This window comes from Lepidochelys olivacea (assembly GCF_965140295.1).
Source record: "Lepidochelys olivacea isolate rLepOli2 genome assembly, chromosome: 9".
Lineage (NCBI taxonomy): Eukaryota > Metazoa > Chordata > Testudines > Cheloniidae > Lepidochelys > Lepidochelys olivacea.
Window position 1 is genome coordinate 101,331,776 of NC_140419.1, and position 19,357 is coordinate 101,351,132.

At 46.4% G+C, this 19,357-nt stretch overlaps 1 protein-coding gene across 7 annotated transcripts in view; it reads right to left on the reverse strand.

Moving 5' to 3' along the window:
* Nucleotides 1-19,357, reverse strand: part of PLS3 (plastin 3) — an 87,572-nt gene that overhangs the window by 51,614 nt on the left and 16,601 nt on the right. Inside the window, exon 1 of one of the 7 annotated variants that reach the window (XM_084639412.1) lies at nucleotides 9,084-9,145. The exons of 5 other annotated variants lie outside the window; for them this stretch is intronic. In XM_084639412.1, coding sequence (XP_084495538.1) covers nucleotides 9,084-9,130 — 47 coding nt within the window. In that variant the 5' untranslated portion in view covers nucleotides 9,131-9,145. Of the gene's footprint in view, nucleotides 1-9,083; nucleotides 9,146-19,357 lie in introns of those variants that run through there. One more of the 7 variants, XM_084639416.1, reaches the window with a different exon arrangement.

A 19,357-nucleotide genomic window follows, 5' to 3' on the forward strand; every position in this document is an offset into this window, starting at 1 on the left:
CTCAAAGGCAAAGAGACTCTGGCTGCATCTTTTAGACTCAGTCCTCGGGACAGCCAAATCCAGATTGCCAGCCACACCCCGGGGATTCGGCCTCCCAGTAAAATCTCCCTTCGTTTCCTATCAGCAGGCCCCTCTGGTGACAGCATGCAGATAATTTCCCACCCTGGTGGCAGAGAGACAGGAGCGTGCTAGAGAGACGGCGGGGGTTGACTATGCAGGAACCGGTTACAGCCCTGTTTATTAAGACTCATGCTAACCCCTTGAAAAGTTAAACCCAGAAATCAATCTGCACAAGAGGGGGCGAAGCAGGGAAGTGGAGAGACAGACACACGGCGACAGCATCTACAGCTTCCCACCACCGCCCACCCAAGCCGGAGCTGAAGCAGGGGTCCCATGCTGCAGCAACACAGCTGAGCCACTGAAGCCCAGCAGGTGAGGAGCGCTCTTTCCTGTCGGCATCATGACTCCCCGCCTGCAAGCAGCACTTAGCTCCGTGTAACTTACATCATGCCGGGGGTGGCTTATTCACACCCCTGAGCGACAAATTAGACTGACAACCTGTCATGTAGACAAGCCCTTCAAAAGAACACATGCACTGGGGAGTAATAGAAGTACGGAGTACCTACAGACAGTGCTACCTTGAAAGGAAGGGAGCTGTTTCCACGAATAACGGGGAGAAGATGGAGTGAATAGGTTAGATTATCATTTGCCAACTGTAAATAAATCTAGTACCTTAAGTGGTAGGATGATCATACTCCAAAAACTTCGTTATAAACAAAGTATTCAGAATCTGTATAGCATGCAGCAGAAACCAGTTAAACTATTGCTCTAACTCAATCTTAAGAGACCTGCTTGCCAACTATTTCCAAAACATTATAGTTTAGCTAATGTCTATATTTTAGCAAAGCAGCCACTCCCGCATTAATGCATGGGCCATCTGAAAAACAAAACCTGCTAAATTGTTTTCCTTGACACTGGATTACAAGAAGACTTATTCACATCAACTGTGAAAATACAGTGGCAGTCTTTCCTGTTAATTGAACTCATGGCTTCACGTACTGCAAGGAGCAGGTGCTCATTTCAAGACATCTCCCATGGCGGCGTGTGGGGTGGGGAGACAAACTGTTGATTCTGTCTGGAATTTATAACACCTGATCTCACCAGGTTTCAGCTCCTTTCTCAGGCGGAGTGTGGGAAGGGGGAAAGGATGTTCTTGTTGTTAAAAGAAAAAGGAGGACTTGTGGCACCTTAGAGACTAACCAATTTATTTGAGCATAAGCTTTCGTGAGCTACAGCTCACTTTAAATGGGTTAGTCTCTAAGGTGCCACAAGTCCTCCTTTTCTTTTTGCAAATACAGACTAACACGGCTGTTACTCTGAATCTTGTCGTTAAGGCGCTGGTATTCAGTAGGTGCTATGGCACCTTAGGCAAGTCTCATTCTCCCTCTGTGGGCAGTGTTTCCTTCCTCCCAGCAACTGTCTGGAATGGAAACTGTTCGAGCAGGAAGCCTCTCTGACTAAGTGTACGGAGAACACCGAGCACAGCAGGGCCTCCAGGTGCTGTGTGATACAGGCACTTCCCTCCTTGACAAAGGTGAATCAGACTACATTGTCTGGCTATGTAGACTCCCTCCTCAGGCCCTACGCTACCAGCACTCCCAGCTACCTTCGAGACACCACTGACTTCCTGAGGAAACTTCAATCCATCGGTGATCTTCCTGATAACACCATCCTGGCCACTATGGATGTAGAAGCCCTCTACACCAACATTCCACACAAAGATGGACTACAAGCCGTCAGGAACACTATCCCCGATAATGTCACGGCTAACCTGGTGGCTGAACTTTGTGACTTTGTCCTTACCCATAACTACTTCACATTTGGGGACAATGTATACCTTCAGATCAGCGGCACTGCTATGGGTACCCGCATGGCCCCACAGTATGCCAACATTTTTATGGCTGATTTAGAACAACGCTTCCTCAGCTCTCGTCCCCTAAAGCCCCTACTCTACTTGCGCTATATTGATGACATCTTCATCATCTGGACCCATGGAAAAGAAGCCCTTGAGGAATTCCACCATGATTTCAACAATTTCCATCCCACCACCAACCTCAGCCTGGTCCAGTCCACACAAGAGATCCACTTCCTGGACACTACAGTGCTAATAAACAATGGTCACATAAACACCACCCTATACCGGAAACCTACTGACCGCTATTCCTACCTGCATGCCTCCAGCTTTCACCCTGACCACACCACACGATCCATCGTCTACAGCCAAGCTCTGCGATACAACCGCATTTGCTCCAACCCCTCAGACAGAGACAAACACCTACAAGATCTCTGTCAAGCTCTCTTACAACTACAATACCCACCTGCAGAAGTAAAGAAACAGATTGATAGAGCCAGAAGAGTTCCCAGAAGTCACCTACTACAGGACAGGCCTAACAAAGAAAATAACAGAACGCCACTAGCCGTCACCTTCAGCCCCCAACTAAAACCCCTCCAACGCATTATTAAGGATCTACAACCTATCCTAAAGGATGACCCAACACTCTCACAAATCTTGGGAGACAGGCCAGTCCTTGCCTACAGACAGCCCCCCAACCTGAAGCAAATACTCACCAACAACCACATACCACACAACAGAACCACTAACCCAGGAACTTATCCTTGCAACAAAGCCAGTTGCCAATTGTGCCCACATATCTATTCAGGGGACACCATCACAGGGCCTAATAACATCAGCCACACTATCAGAGGCTCGTTCACCTGCACATCCACCAATGTGATATATGCCATCATGTGCCAGCAATGCCCCTCTGCCATGTACATTGGTCAAACTGGACAGTCTCTACGTAAAAGAATAAATGGACACAAATCAGATGTCAAGAATTAGAACATTCATAAACCAGTCGGAGAACACTTCAGTCTCTCTGGTCACGCAATCACAGACATGAAGGTCGCTATCTTAAAACAAAAAAACTTCAAATCCAGACTCCAGCGAGAAACTGCTGAATTGGAATTCATTTGCAAATTGGATACTATTAATTTAGGCTTAAATAGAGACTTGGAGTGGCTAAGTCATTATGCAAGGTAGCCTGTTTCCTCTTGTTTTTTCCTACCCACCCACCCCCCCCAGATGTTCTGGTTTAACTTGGATTTAAACTTGAAGAGTGGTCAGTTTGGATGAGCTATTACCAGCAGGAGAGTGAGTTTGTGTGTATATGGGGGTGGGGGGGATGTGAGAAAACCTGGATTTGTGCAGGAAATAGCCCAACTTGATTGTCATGCACATTGTGTAAAGAGTTGTCACTGTGGATGGGCTATCACCAGCAGGAGAGTGAATTTGTGTGGGGGGGTGGAGGGTGAGAAAACCTGGATTTGTGCTGGAAATGGCCCACCTGATGATCACTTTAGATAAGCTATTACCAGCAGGACAGTGGGGTGGGAGGAGGTATTGGTTCATATTCTCTGTGTATATATAAAGTCTGCTGCAGTTTCCACGATATGCATCTGATGAAGTGAGCTGTAGCTCACGAAAGCTTATGCTCTAATAAATTGGTTAGTCTCTAAGGTGCCACAAGTACTCCTTTTCTTTTTGCGAATACAGACTAACACGGCTGTTACTCTGAAACCTGTCAGACTACATTGCCTCCTCCCAGAAGCCTCTGGCCCCCACGCATCAGACCCTAAGCATTTCCTGACCCTTTGGGTTCCAAGCAGCTGCTCTTCCCCGGAGATTCCCCAGCTTGACCTGGCCAGCATTCAGTGTACAGGGAACTCATTCTTTCTGGCTATGGAATGAGAGGACACTGCCTCCCCCAATCCTGTCCTCCCCATCCCACCCCCAGAGCTGTCACAAAACCATACCCTAGCACAGCCTGGTCTCTAGACAGGAAATTTGCCTCTCTAAAGGCTCACAAGAAGCTAGACTCTAAGCACTGCTCCTCCGGTGTAATTCTAGAGAGCACAACACCAGTGACGGAACCAGGGACCTCCAGAGCAAGAAACAGGAGTCTCCAGAGACTGAGCCAGGCTCTCTAGCTGGGGGCTGTAACGCCTATCTTCTGAATGGGGCACAAGGGGGAACTGACCAGCCTGTGGGTTACGCTCACATGCCAACACAATGGGTTGAACCCAAGAGGTCTTGATTTTATTTATCCATACTTCGGAGCACGTTCTCTCCTACGCAGAGATCCCACAGGACTATGTTAATGTGCATGAGACATCTTCCAGTTTGTGCCAGCAGGGTCTAGACAGGGCCATGGCCCTAATGCGTTGTGCTCTCTCTCGAACGCTCAGCCTTGTTGAGCACACTGTGGCACAATGTACACAAGCCCTTAGACACTGCTTACCCCATCCCTGCAAACAAGCTTATTTAATTCATAACTGAGTGTTGTTCCATTCCCGGCCCGTAAAGGAGTTAGACTATAGCAAGTTTCAGCAACTGCTTTCATATCTCCATTTGTGTAACCCTTTTCAAAAATACAGAAACACTCTCCAAGCATTTTTCCAAACAAGATCTGATCAATTTGAGTGTCAAACAGAAGCAGTCTTCAAGCTGTAAAGCCAGGAACAAAATGCCACCCTATCAGAGATTTGTACCCATTATGCAGATTACGAACAATACATTTTAACAGAAAAACGCCACACAGTGAATACATTCCTAAACTAGAAACAAGCCACTGTGAAACCCAAGAGACCATTATCATGACCAAGAACTTACTGTATTTTCAGGGGTTTAAGAAGAATTTCAGCTGACAGCTTCCTTACTAGAGAGAGACGCTGATCAAAAGGGCATAGATTAGATATGGGAGGAAAACAAGAACTTGATTTTGAGGGGAGAGAGACCATTCAGCCAATAGAAAGAACTCTCTCCCCTTGGTACCAGAAAGAACTAAAGAAAGCAAAAAGGAAAATAACTTCTTGCCTATGATGGTTCTTCTAAAAAATAACCACACACAACTGAGCACTTCTTTGTAATCCTCTCAAGATTAGTGGAGGGGAGGGCAATACTGAAAGAGCAACGATGCTTCTTTACTGCAGAGAGGCTGTTAAGGAGGAGACAGAATCTTTAATCGAAGCAGATAAAAAAAGGTTAGACTGAAGTACCGAATAGCAGGAAAAACTCTGCCAGCCTTTCCCTCCCAAAAAGATTGCAAACCTTTGTGAAATTAAATTTGTATCTGCTGTAGTGAAATTAAGTTTTCCTTAAAGACAGCAATGTGTTCCACTCTCCTCCCCAGAGTAAATTAATTACAGAGGAGGAAAGGCACAGGGAGCCAAGGGAATATACTTGCCAACACAGTCATGCCCAAGGCAAGATCAGCCAAGCTCTGCTGCTACAGAGAAGAGAGGCAGCTGTGAACCTTTGTTGTATGCACCAGAAGTTAATGGATATTAAGGCCAGAAGGAACCATTATGACCTAGCCTAACCACCTATATAACACAAGCCAGAGAATTTCACCCAGTGATTGTTGCATCAAACCCATAACCTCCAGCTGTATGCCTCAAGGAGAGCTGCTCTAACTTTAAAAGCCTCAATTGACAGAGCATCCACCACATCTACAGGTAATCATAGAATCATAGAATATCAGGATTGGAAGGGACCTCAGGAGGTCATCGAGTCCAACCCCCTGCTCAAAGCAGAACCAATTCCCAACAAAATCATCCCAGCCAGGGCTTTGTCAAGCCTGACTTTAAAAACTTCTAAGGAAGGAGATTCCACCACCTCCCTAGGTAACGCATTCCAGTGTTTCACCACCCTCCCAGTGAAAAAGTTTTTCCTAATATCCAACCTAAACCTCCCCCACTGAAACTTGAGACCATTACTCCTCGTTCTGTCATCTGCTACCATTGAGAACAGCCTAGAGCCATCCTCTTTGGAACCCCCTTTCAGGTAGTTGAAAGCAGCTATCAAATCCCCGCCTCATTCTTCTCTTCCGCAGACTAAACAATCCCAGTTCCCTCAGCCTCTCCTCATAACTCATGTGTTCCAGCCTCCTAATAATTTTTGTTGCCCTCCGCTGGACGCTTTCCAATTTTTTCACATCCTTCTTGTAATGTGGGGCCCAAAACTGGACATAGTACTCCAGATGAGGCCTCACCAATGTCGAATAGAGGGGAACGATCACGTCCCTCGATCCGCTGGCAATGCCCCTACTTATACAGCCCAAAATGCCATTAGCCTTCTTGGCAACAACGGCCCACTGTTGACTCAGATCCAGCTTCTCATTCACTGTAACCCCTAGGTCCTTTCCTGCAGAACTGCTGCCGAGCCATTCGGTCCCTAGTCTGTAGCGGTGCATGGGATTCTTCCTTGCTAAGTGCAGGACTCTGCACTTGTCCTTGTTGAACCTCACCAGATTTCTTTTGGCCCAATCCTCTAATTTGTCTAGGGCCCTCTGTATCCTATCCCTACCCTCCAGCGTATCTACCTCTCCTCCCAGTTTAGCGTCATCTGAAAGCTTGCTGAGGGTGCAATCCACACCATCCTCCAGATCATTTATGAAGATACTGAACAAAACAGGCGCCAGGACTGACCCTTGGGGCACTCCACTTAATACCAGCTGCCAACTAGACATGGAGCCATTGATCACTACCCGTTGAGCCCGACAATCTAGCCAGCTTTCTATCCACCTTATAGTCCATTCATCCAGCCCATATTACTTTAACTTGCTAGAAAGAATACTGTGGGATACCGTATCAAAAACTTTGCTAAAGTCAAGGAATAACATGTCCACTGCTTTCCCTTCATTCACAGAGCCAGTTATCTTGTTATAGAAGGCAATTAGGTTAGTCAGACATGACTTGCCCTTGGTGAATCCATGCTGACTGTTGCTGATCATTTCCCTCTTCTCTAAGTGCTTCAGAATTAATTCCTTGAGGACCTGCTCCATGATTTTTCCGGGGACTGAGGTGAGGCTGACTGGCCTGTAGTTCCCAGGATCCTCCTCCTTCCCTTTTTTAAAGATGGGCACTACATTAGCCTTTTTCCAGTTGTCCGGGACCTCCGCCGATCACCATGACTTTTCAAAGATAATGGTCAATGGCTCTGCAATCACATCTGCCAACACCTTTAGCACTCTCGGATGCAGCGCGTCTGGCCCCATGGACTTGTGCTCATCCAGCTTTTCGAAATAGTCCCGAACCACTTCTTTCTCCACAGAGGGCCGGTCACCTCCTCCCCATCCTGTGCTGCCCAATGCAGTAGTCTGGGAGCTGACCTTGTTCGTGAAGACAGAGGCAAACAAAGCATTGAGTTCATTAGCTTTTTCCACATCCTCTGTCACTAGGTTGCCTCCCTCATTCAGTAAGGGGCGCACACTTTCCTTGACTTTCTTCCTGTTGCTAACATACCTGAAGAAACCCTTCTTGTTACTCTTAACATCTCTTGCTAGCTGCACCTGAAAATGGCACTGTCATAAATATAAAGGGAAGGGTAAACACCTTTAAAATCCCTCCTGGCCAGAGGAAAAACCCTTTCATCTGTAAAGGGTTAAGAAGCTAGGATAACCTCGCTGGCACCTGACCAAAATGACCAATGAGGAGACAAGATACTTTCAAAAGCTGGAGGAGGGGGAGAAACAAAGGCTCTCTCTGTCTGTGTGATGCTTTTGCCGGGAACAGAAAGGAATGGAGTCTCAGAATTTAGTAAGTAATCTAGCTAGAGATGCTTTAGATTCTGTTTTGTTTAATGGCTGATAAAATAAGCTGTGCTGAATGGAATGTATATTCCTGTTTGTGTCTTTTTGTAACTTAAGGTTTTGCCTAGAGGGATTCTCTATGTTTGGAATCTGATTACCCTGTAAGGTCTTTACCATCCTGATTTTACAGAGGTGATTCTTTTACTTTTTTTCTTCAATTAAAATTCTTCTTCTAAAAACCTGACTGCTTTTTCATTGTTCTTAAGATCCAAGGGTTTGGGTCTGTGTTCACCTATGCAAATGGGTGAGGATTTTTATCAAGCGTTCCCCAGGAAAGGGGGTGTAGGGTTTGGGGAGGAAAGACATTTCCAAGCGGGCTCTTTCCCTGTTATATATTTGTTAGACGCTTGGTGATGGCAGCAATAAAGTCCAAGGGCAAAAGGTAAAATAGTTTGTACCTTGGGGAAGTTTTAACCTAAGCTGGTAAAAATAAGCTTATGGGGTTTTCATGCAGGTCCCCACATCTGTACCTTAGAGTTCAGAGCGGGGAAGGAACCTTGACAGGCACCATTAGTCAAAGTATTTATAACTAGTGTATTATGGCTTTCAAATAAGCCATAGGGCTATTTTTCCACTATGAAACTTCTATGGAAGATTAGTGTATTTCAGCCTCAGACATCAACACTTCCTAACCTACAATGCCAGATGCCTTCCACTCACTAAAGCACTGTTTCATATCATGCCAGCAATGTGTATTTAAATAAACGATCAGAGGGGTACTGACTCCGGTTTGCTGTAATCCTCTGAAAAAGAGCATTTGGACTCCAGAGCCAGTAGTATTCCCAGATACTCCCGTAAAAACTTGTTCTTCTTGCTTAGATCCTTCATATACAGAAGCAGATGCATAGAGCTACCAGCACTAAATGTTTAGCACCTTTCAGCAAGTTACAGTGGAATGCAAGCTTAAATGGTACTAGCATTTCAACATTGCAGAAAGCCATTTAAAATTATTAAACTACGGTAAGTGCTTGCGCGGGAGGGTGGAAGGGAGGACCACAGTCCAGCTAGTTTTTAAAAAAGAGTTATGTCTTGTCACTTCACTCTCTAACAAAGACAACTAATGAACACTGAATTATATTTACATCACAGCACTCCAAACAAACGAGACACAGCTAACATACAGTGAGTGATATTTGATCAGGAGCACAGATGAAAACCATGTTCGCTAGGATTTGGTTTTCTTCGGCTAAAGCTACTTGCTTTGCATATCGGGCTACAGCATCAGAAGCTACTACAAAAAAATAAAGGAAAGGCATCTCTCTCAAGCATGCACAAATTCATGTACAAACTACCAGCATCCAGGGCTACCAGGAAATGTAGTAAATTCAAGCTGAGGTTAAAATGCTGGCTCACAGAATAAGATATCCTTACCTTTCCTCCTCCTGTTCTGAGAGGAGAGCAACCCTGCTCCCTTGCATAGTCCTGGGACTAATGGCACCTCACCCAGACCCACGCCCAGAAAGTTAATCTGGAAATCCAGCATTCCTCTCACAATTGCAATTCTAAACAGCAAGTTACAACACTTCCTGCCAGCAAATGAGAACATGCTGACTGAATACTACAACTTAAAATACTCTTCCTGAGAAGCTAGCATTACACTGCAAAACATTTACAAAAAAGTGGCATATTTCTCCCACACCCACAACAGCCACTTCTATCACTGCCTCTCCAGAACCTTACGAGTGTACGCAGTTCAACACTGGCCTGTGTACTTTGTAATAAATATATTAATAAAAAGTCCAGCTACTTTTAAAGCACAAACCCACGCTGTTTGTCCTATAACACGACAGACAGGCTTCACATCAGACATCACAAGCAAAAGACAAGTTACCAAGCAAGCATTTTTTATTACATTGACTTGATCTCTGACTTGATGCACAGAAATACAAACCCCATCAAGGATAAGTGAGGCAGGTTTTATACACTATTCATGTTAAGAAATTGCTTTTATTAAGCCCCTCTTTTAGAGGGCGATCAATCCATCCCCCCCCCCCCCCCCCATGCTAGCAGGGGAGTTTACTCCACCCTGAATAAAACTCTCAGGTGATTGAAGAATTGAGAGTGGTAAAGAATCCGTGGTCATTCTGAAGATTTAAATACTCTGCCAACAGATTTTCATTGCATTTTATTAACAAAAATACTTCAGCCAGGAAAATGAGTCATCTGGTCTCAACTGCAGCCGAGGAGCACACAGCAGAAGTCAGGAAGACAGCGAGAGAAATACAAAGGTGGCTTTAAAACTACCTTTTGTACTCCCTTGATCTTGGGCTGGCTGTGCACCAGGGCAGTCTAAAGGCAGCTCTAACTTATACTAACTGGAACAAACAGGGCGTATAAGAACATCACAGCCAGGCATTCTGCATCAGGTACAGGAGTGGATAACATAGGCTGGTGTACCTGGTTGCCTGAGGAAGTACACAGTACTGCTACCCTTTCCCTTGAACGAGGAGGTTCAGGAGATAGCTATGTTGACACTGAACTTTTGGGGAGCACTATGAGCAGTTAAGAAGTGTGCTACATAGAACAAAAGAGCTAGTCAGGCAAAACTACTGAAGAAACTAAATAAGATTCATATTTTATTTTATTTTTTTTAAAAAGATAATCCTGATTCCCCCAGCCTTCTGCCCAACCCAGCAACAAGTCTCACAGCTAAAGTGTAGGTGTCCTTTATGAATTATCTCCATTCATGTCACCACACACACTATGAATGCTGTCCTATGCCTTCGTGAGACATTATCAGTAATACAGCGTATTAACTAGGACATCTAGTCCTTATCTGGTGGTTCTATCCCAGACCATAATTAAAGTTTCAGTTTACAAATATGCAACAAGACAGACATTTACAGGTCACTAGTCTGAACGGTTTTCTCTTGGTTCTTTGCAAGCGATTCGCACATGACAGCAAGACTTAGATACTGCAGATTTACCACATGGGCTTTCAGACATTACAAAATCTCTTGGTATCGTGTGCTGTCTTTTATATGTTCTCTCTGTACAACTAAACTCTGGATTTCATGACTTCTTTGCATGCTCCCAAGACAAGCTCTGAACTTTAAGCACCAGCATCTCGACTCTCCAGAGAAAGGTCAAAGGGGTTACGGAGCACTTGAGTACCAGCTTCTTCCAATTACCCCTCTCCACCTCTGGCCACCGGGGTCCGACGGGGCTGGGATACTGGAGAAGAAATGCACACCAGCAGCAGCTCTCGTGTGGGAAAGGACATGAGACAGAAGCAGGGATGAAGCAGGCACAGCCGAAACCAAAAACCCTACAGCTTCTGAGTTCGGCTGGATCCTCGATAACGTCATTCTCCCTCCTGTACCTAGACCAGCTGAATCTGGTTCAGAACAACGCGATGGCCCCTTTGAAAGCTGAGCATCAGCAAGACAAGGCCGCGTGCAGTGCTGCGGCCTAAGCCACTCCCATCGTGGGAGAGCTAAAGGAGGTCAGCTCCCAGCCCTTTTAGTCAACATGGACGCGGTTGTGAGCACTAAGGGGGCTTCAGAACCATCGAGAGCAAGCTTTGAATGTACCATCGGTGCATGACGTAATACATCCCTTACTTCTTCACACATCTGTAAAGACGCGAGTATGAAGGGGGAGGTTAAGTGCTAACTAGTCGATCTGTACCTTGAGAAGCAGTCAGCTCTCTAAATCTCTCCGAATCCAGTACTGTCGATGCATATGCAATTCTGCTCAAAAACCTCAACCAGCACTAAGGCCAGTGCTAGTCACTCCAAAGTCATGCTCTCAGCCACACCCTGGAGCGAGAGCATCTCTGGGAGCCTGTGGAGTGGACAGTTTCAGGAACACTCCCACGTCGCTTCCTAGGGCATGCCTGGTCAGATTTGGTTTCTCCAGTTCTTGCACAAGAGAAATCTTACAGCCACTCAACATATGATCTCAAGAGGGAAAAAAAGTCTTTCAGGGAGATTTACAGAATCTGAAGTGACTCCAAAATCGGGATGTTGTCAATTTCATAATTAATACCATTCTCCAAATTCTGTAGTTCGCTACCCAAAGCGGAGGTGTTTGCACATGCAGAGAGTGTATTTTACACAAGTCAAAGTCTCGCTCTCCATATGGAGTATTACTGGGAAGCAAATCCATTTGTCAATCTGAGAGCACAATCATGCTTATCTGAGCTAGTTAGCAGAGATTCTAGTGATACTAAGGGCTCCTCTACACTTGCATTTTATAGGGCTCTAACTTGCTGGCTCAGAGGTGTGAAAAGTCACCCCCCTGAGCACAGCAAGGCTGAGCGCCTTAAAACGCTAGTGTAGACAGGCTCCGAGCGCTGGAAGCTAATCCCCTGGTGGGGGTGGAGTACCGGGAGCGCTGGGAGAGCTCTCCCCCAGCGCTCACGCGCGACCACGGCAGCGCTTTGAAGTGCGAGTGTGGGAACGCTCCCGCAGCAAGCAGCGCTTTGAGCTTTCCAGTGTAGCCCTGCCCCAAGACATGCCAGTTACACACACACAGCAGGAACTCCCATTAAACCCTGAACTGTCCCATTCACTTCTGACAAATGACTCATTCCTCACAGTGCAACTACCCCTAACATTAACAGTCCCACACCCTCCCGAAATGAAGTAAATCTTAGACACAGGGAAGCTCAGGCAGAGCAGTTAAGAGATTTGCTCAAGGCCAAAGAGCAACCGAGTCAAGCACCGGGGATTAGAAGTAAGGGCGTGTCTTCCCTGGCAACATGAAAACACTACCATGGCAGCTCTTTAACGTGCCTTGTGCGGGCATGGCGCAGACCTCTAAAACCACCCACGTCCGCGAGGGGCGCGCCTCCGGGGGCTGGCACGTCACAGCGCAGAGCCTTGCAGCGCCCAGCGGGCTGCTTTCCACACCCCTGAGCGAGTGCCAGAGTAGATCAGCCCTAAGAAATTCCTGGCTCCCTGCAATGCACTCAATCCACTAGGTCAGGGGTGGGCAAACTTTTTGGCCCGAGGGCCACACCGGGGTGCAAAACTATATGGAGGGCCGGGTAGGGAAGGCTGTGCCTCCCCAATCAGCCTGGCCCCCACCCTCTATCTGCCCCCTCACTGCCCCCCTCAGAATCCCTGACCCATCCAACGCCCCGCTCCTTGTCCCCTGACCACCCCCTCCTGAGACCCCCTCCCGTAACCTGGGACCCCACCCCCTATCCAAGCCCCCCACTCCCTGTCCCCTGACTGCCCCAACCCCTATCCACACCCCCAACCCCTGACAGGCCCCATGGGACTCCCCATGCCCTATCCAACCCCCCCTGTTCCCCGTCCCCTGACCACCCCCCACAAAACCTCCACCCCATCCAACCGCCCCCTGCTCCGTCCCCTGACTGCCCCCCCAGAACCACTGACCAATCCAGCTGCCCCCTGCTCCCTGTCCCCTGACTGCTGCCCTGGGAGCCCCCGCCCCCTTACCGTGCCGGAGCCAGGCACGTTGCTGTGCTGCCCTGCATGAGCATGCCGCCCAGTGCGCTGGCTGCGGGGTAGGAGTGACAGCAGGGGAGGGGCCGGAGGCTAGCCTTCCCGGCTGGGAGCTCCAGGGCCGGGCAGGACAGTCCCGCGAGCTGGACGTGGCCCGCAGGCTGTAATTGCCCACCTCCGCACTAGGTACACCGATATTGTCTAGCAGTAATTGGACAGACAGACTAACCATACCTGCTCCTGTAAGAGCCAACCAGACCATCCCAAAGGCATACAGAAATCCCTGAGAGGTTTAAATTACAAACAAACACTTATTTAGGTTAATCTTTCTATCTACCCAATGGGACTCAGTGTTCAGTCTAAAAGATACCATCAGAGACGCTTAGTTTTGCAGTTCTCAAACTGTGGATTTGCGTCTCCAGAGGTAACATGCTTGTTAACAGCAAAAATGTTTTTAAACAAATAGATACTACATAGAGGTGAGAAATAACAGACATCAACTCTATTGTCCCTCTGCAAATTTGTGTACACAGAATCAATCCCTTACCTCTTTCTAAAAGTGCAAAGTTTCAAACAGTTCAACGAATAGAAGATTGTTGGGGGTGGAATAGATCTGGACAAGGAGAAGAAGTCTGGAGATAAATGTGAGAAGCGAGGGACATATGCTTGTTTTGTTAAAATATTATATGTTTGCTGTTGAAGAAAAAAATCCAGAATACTTAATGTTGTTGTTTTAGTTAAATAAAACAAATTTAAATGTCTATCTGGTGATGTTCTCCTCCTAATACAGCATGGCAAGAAAATCCTCCAAATGTTAATGATTAACCTATTGAATTGGAGATATTTATGAAATAATTGGAAGGTGAACTATCTGCTTCAATTACCTTTGGTAAATGAAATAACCAAACAATCCTTCATTTTCGGATATATCTGTAAAACTCATCTGAAAAGTTTTCAGAATAAATCACTGTTTAAAAATGTATATAGCATGTACCTTCTAAAAATGAAACCTACATCTACCTCCGAGTGGTGAAGAATATGTATTATGGTTATAACAACCAACAAGAATGCACTTTTATGTAGAAACGCATGATTAAATCAAGTCTTCCTGACTAGTGATTTAAAATCAATGTGATTTAAATCAAATCCACCCTGATGTCAAAATTCACAAATCCCCAGAAGCAAAAGAGCAGGGCCAGAGGCCTCCTGGGAAGGAGGCACTGGTGGCTTCCACATTCCTCCTTCCAACCTTGGGAGGCTGCTGGGGCCAAACTGGCCACCTGAACAATTTAGAGCAGCCTTGGGACTGCTCTAACTTACACTGACTGACAAGAGTCTTGAAAATATCACTCTGCTAACTAGGATCAGTGGCCTAGCTCCCAGCCTACACCTGACACACATACCAGGATGCCCCCTGCAGCCAGTAGGTTAGGCTAGGCCCTAGATGAGGCTAGTTAGCTGCTGCATGAAGCCCCTTTGTGCCACTGAAGCAGCGCAAACGGAGCTTGAAGGAGCTGTGGCTCCGACTGAGATTTCAGGGTCATAAAAACCCAAAACTTGGGGGTGGGGGTGGAGCAGGTGGCTGTTGGGCCACTCCAGTCACCATCAACTTGTCCTTGAGGCCTTGCCCTAAAGTCAGTGCTCAAAGCATCATTTAACTAGCAAAAACAAGGCCATCTGCCCTGCTCCATTAAAGGCTTCTCACATTCAGTATCCTGGACCATTTACAGGATGGTTGGTATAATTAGGTTCTCAAGAGAAAACAAAAGGCCCTACTAGCCAGAGAACCAGTGGCAGGGGAAGAGAAGGTCAGAGGCTAGAACTCCGGAACAGGACCGCCTGGACTGCCCACTTCTTTGTCAGGAAGAACGTGCCAAGAGTCAGTTTGGCAGAGTTTTGGCAACTAATGCCCGTCCTCTCTCCAGCCACCTATTATTGACTTCGACTGCGATCCATGCAGAGCCACAAGCAATTCAGGACAAACGGTCACCAGAGTCCTGTGTAGTGCCCAGCAAGCCAGCCCCAGGTTCGGGAGCACCTGACTTCGGTGGCAGCCTCATTTGCAAATTGTTTTCATATGGAATTCAATTCAAAACTCGAACAGCATCCTCTCCCCGGTGTTCTTTTCATACCACATTCCATTTCACGTCGCTCCCCTTTTCCCGCCCCCACCCAGAGAGTCAGTTGTGGACATACTGCAGAATTTTATATCAATATAAAAGGTGTAGGAAGAGTCTGACAACTAGGGAGCGGGAGGAACACCAAGGTTAACTTTAGCAGTTGCCCTCTTGCGGTTTCAGACTTAACACCTCTCAGAGCAATCGTTTCAGGCTGTCTGCATCCAGAAGACACCACCACAGAAGTTGTGCTGTGTGCATTCAAGGATTTGTTCACAATCACAGGGGCTAGAAGTTTGTGTGTTTGCCTTTAACAAAGGTTGCACACTGGAGTAGGATTCTGCAGCTCACAAAGGATATTAAGGACTATGTTCCACTTCTTCGCTAGCCCTGAATATCAGAGTTTGGTGTAGTAGCTAAACCCCTATTCATTCAGGTGGGCGATCACAGATGTTCCAGGAGGCTGAAGGTGTAACCTGAACACAATGTAGAGGGCACCTTGTTTCTTGCTATTTGGTAAGCAGAGTCTCGAATAAGCTCCGTGTCCACTAATTTCCTGATGCTGACAAGCAGGAAGCATATGTTATAGTTGGGACTGAATCACCCACTTTCTTACATCTCAGAAATGTCAGGTGAGAAGCATGGAACGGGGGGATTGAAAAGGGAAGAGAACACGCTGTCCAGTGAACCCAGGAGCACACTGAGACTCAGACTACATGCAAGGGGAAGAAATCTCTCCTCCAGTTTTTGCTTACAACACTTCTGCAGATTTCACAGCAAGAGGCAGTTGCCAGCGACGTTATCCTTCGCAAGGCCAAACTGCAGAGAACTCAGAGTTTGCTGCCCTACTGGGAATGGTTTAAGACTGGCATCTGAGCAGTGTCACAGGGCCTGACCTATTTGGGGGACTCTCCCACCTCTGCTCTACCACCAGGAGATTGAGGAAAAGCAGAGCGGGCCTTTGTCTTATAAAGAGGGAGGTGACGCTAGTAAGAAGTTAAGCACAGAATATTTTTAGCCAAGAACTTCCCCTGCAAGGTGCACTTTGTGCTATAATCAGAAAGCACAGCAATTACAGTAAATTGGTTGCTCGGAAAAGGCACTTCACTGCTAGAGCCAGGGAGAGCTGAAGGGGAAGGGGTAGCTGAAGTTTTCCAAGGACAAATGCAAAAGGAGCAGATTTAAAGAGACAAGCAGTGAGCCAGGAGCAGGAAGAGGGAGTACCTGTCTTCCAAAAAAGTTCTCAGTGCAACAGGAAGACCAACAAGAGACAAAAAGAAAAGGAGTACTTGTGGCACCTTAGAGACTAACCAATTTATTTGAGCATGAGCTTTCGTGAGCTACAGCTCACTTCATCGGATGCATACCGTGGAAACTGCAGCAGACTTTATATACACACAGAGATCATGAAACAATACCTCCTCCCACCCCACTGTCCTGCTGGTAATAGCTTATCTAAAGTGATCATCAAGTTGGGCCATTTCCAGCACAAATCCAGGTTCTCTCACCCTCCACCCCCCTACACACAAACTCACTCTCCTGCTGGTAATAGCCCATCCAAAGTAACAACTCTCTTCACAATGTGCATGATAATCAAGGTGGGCCATTTCCTGCACAAATCCAGGTTCTCTCACCCCCTCACCCCCATACACACACAAACTCACTCTCCTGCTGGTAATAGCTCATCCAAAGTGACCACTCTCCCTACAATGTGCATGGTAATCAAGGTGCATGGTAATCAACAAGAGACATCGGCAGATTTCGGCTCAGCTGATGTCTCCTCTCAGTACCACTCATCTTGCTGCTTGGGACTCTGCATCATCATCTCCAAGCCAGCTGCTGGACTACCGGGGTGCTGTTCTGCTCAACCACAGAAGGTGAATGAATGGAGAGGGCTTGTTTACATGGGGAAACTGACTGGAACAGCTACTCCAGAACAGCTCCTTGCTTGGACACTCAGTTCTTGAGTAGGAGTCATTCGTACTGTATTCCAAAGTAGTGTCCACACAGGGAGCTGTCCCAGGCAGTTTTCCAGTGTAGACAAGTCCTTAAACAGTTCACACTTTGAACCCAGATAGAACGCTGGGTCTTCACAGAATGAGCTTCACCTTTTGCAAGTTAACCAAAGTGCTCCTTAAAAAGTCAAACAAGTGTGTAAGTAGCAACGTCTTCTTTTGACATGCAGCAAAAGTGGGACATTTGTGATCATTTAAAACCAGTAAGATATAACCAGTAGTTAACCTGGCTTTTCAGTATCCCGGAGTGGGTATGAGGAGAGTGTCAGAAACGGTCCTTGCCTTTCAGCTTTCCCTGTCACAAGGGATATTCTGCCATGTGAACGGCAGCAACTTAAGTCCGCACACTCACCAGCCATTCGTGCTTGTATCTTTCATTGCACAAATTCACTTTTGAAATAAAGACACCAAAATACTAACAGGTACTTTAAAATGTTTACCTCATTTTAAGTCAGACTTATGGATTTTGCCTAATATTAAACACACCTTTGTTTTGTTTATTTTGTTTAAAAAGAACAGGACACTGAATGGTTTGGTCAGTGAGCGACTGCAGAAGTACTATATTAAGTTACCAACAGAAAGCAAATTGCTGTAATGGACAAGGCAGGATTGCTATTCAGGGAACAGGCTGTGGCTCTGCCCATGACTCATGACTACAGCAGGAATGGCAATTAGGCATCACCTGACCTCCGGTCTTACATAATCTCTCTCTCCAGTTTGCCAGGAGAGATCTTTACACTAGAGCAGATGTGAGTTGTCTGAGTAGCTATTGATGGGAAATGCTGCCAACACACAATACTTCACCTACCAATGAAAAGGCAGAAGTGGTAACTCACCCATTGTAGGAAGCACTCTTACAAAATGCACACTTGTAAAATTGTATACAAATTCTAAAGTAACCCCACCACCATAGCTCCAAGCTGGGTCCACACCTTCACTCTGACAAGGACAGACTTTGAACTCATCAGTATCTCCAGGTGTTAAGAACAGGGTGACCAGATGTCCCGATTTTATAGGGACCGTCCCAATATTCGGGGCTTTGTCTTCTATAGAAAAGGAGTACTTGTGGCACCTTAGAGACTAACCAATTTATTTGAGCATGAGCTTTCGTGAGCTACAGCTCACTTCATCGAAGTGAGCTGTAGCTCACGAAAGCTCATGCTCAAATAAATTGGTTAGTCTCTAAGGTGCCACAAGTCCTCCTTTTCTTTTTGGGAATACAGACTAACATGGCTGTTACTCTGAAACCCGTCTTATATAGGTGCCTATTACCCCATCCCGATTTTTCACACTTGCTATCTGGTCACCCTACTTAAGAACCCCCAGATTTTATATGGCCAGCTGTCAACCTCATCAGTCTCTTAAGCGCCTCTAGTAGCTAGCCTATCAGTTCATTTAAGTCAAACTGGTCAAGTCAGGAACCAGAATCATGAGCACTCATGCCTCAGACATCTTGGAGCCATTTCCAGCTATTTAGCTCAGGACTAGATTTACTGGTTTCTGCTAAAAATTGTTCCATCTAATTCTTAAGCCCCTGCTGGAAAATCTATTGTGACAATGGCCCGCTGGAGTAGTGAGCCCCAGGCTGTTTGGTAGCTTGCTCTGAAAGCTTTTTAAATGCTTAATGTGACTCAAACTCTCCTGGCTTACACACACACAATGCAGGTCATTATCTGTCAGACTGTGAGTCTCCTATCACCATAGCTCTCTGGATGTTGTTAATTAGTTAACTGCCCAAAGCATTCAGGCCCAGGAAGAACTGAAATGACTTCCCGCCTTCCACATTCAGTGTAACCAGCTCTAGCCCCACGTGACAGCCCCTGATGAGTTAGTTCATACATTACCCCTAAGTTTGCATTAGCAGCCACGTAATTAGTCCCCATAGAATAGAGAAGTCGGGTTTCTCTCTGCCTCCTACAGTTTACTGTTCAGCAGCAGGAGCCCATGTATCTCAGGGATATTTACATTCAAGCATTAACTTACCAGATTCCCCTCCCCATGCACTCCTGTGACTTGTGGGTTTTTACCCACAAAAGCTTATGCTCAAATAAATCTATTCAGGGGACACCATCATAGGGCCTAATCACATCAGCCAC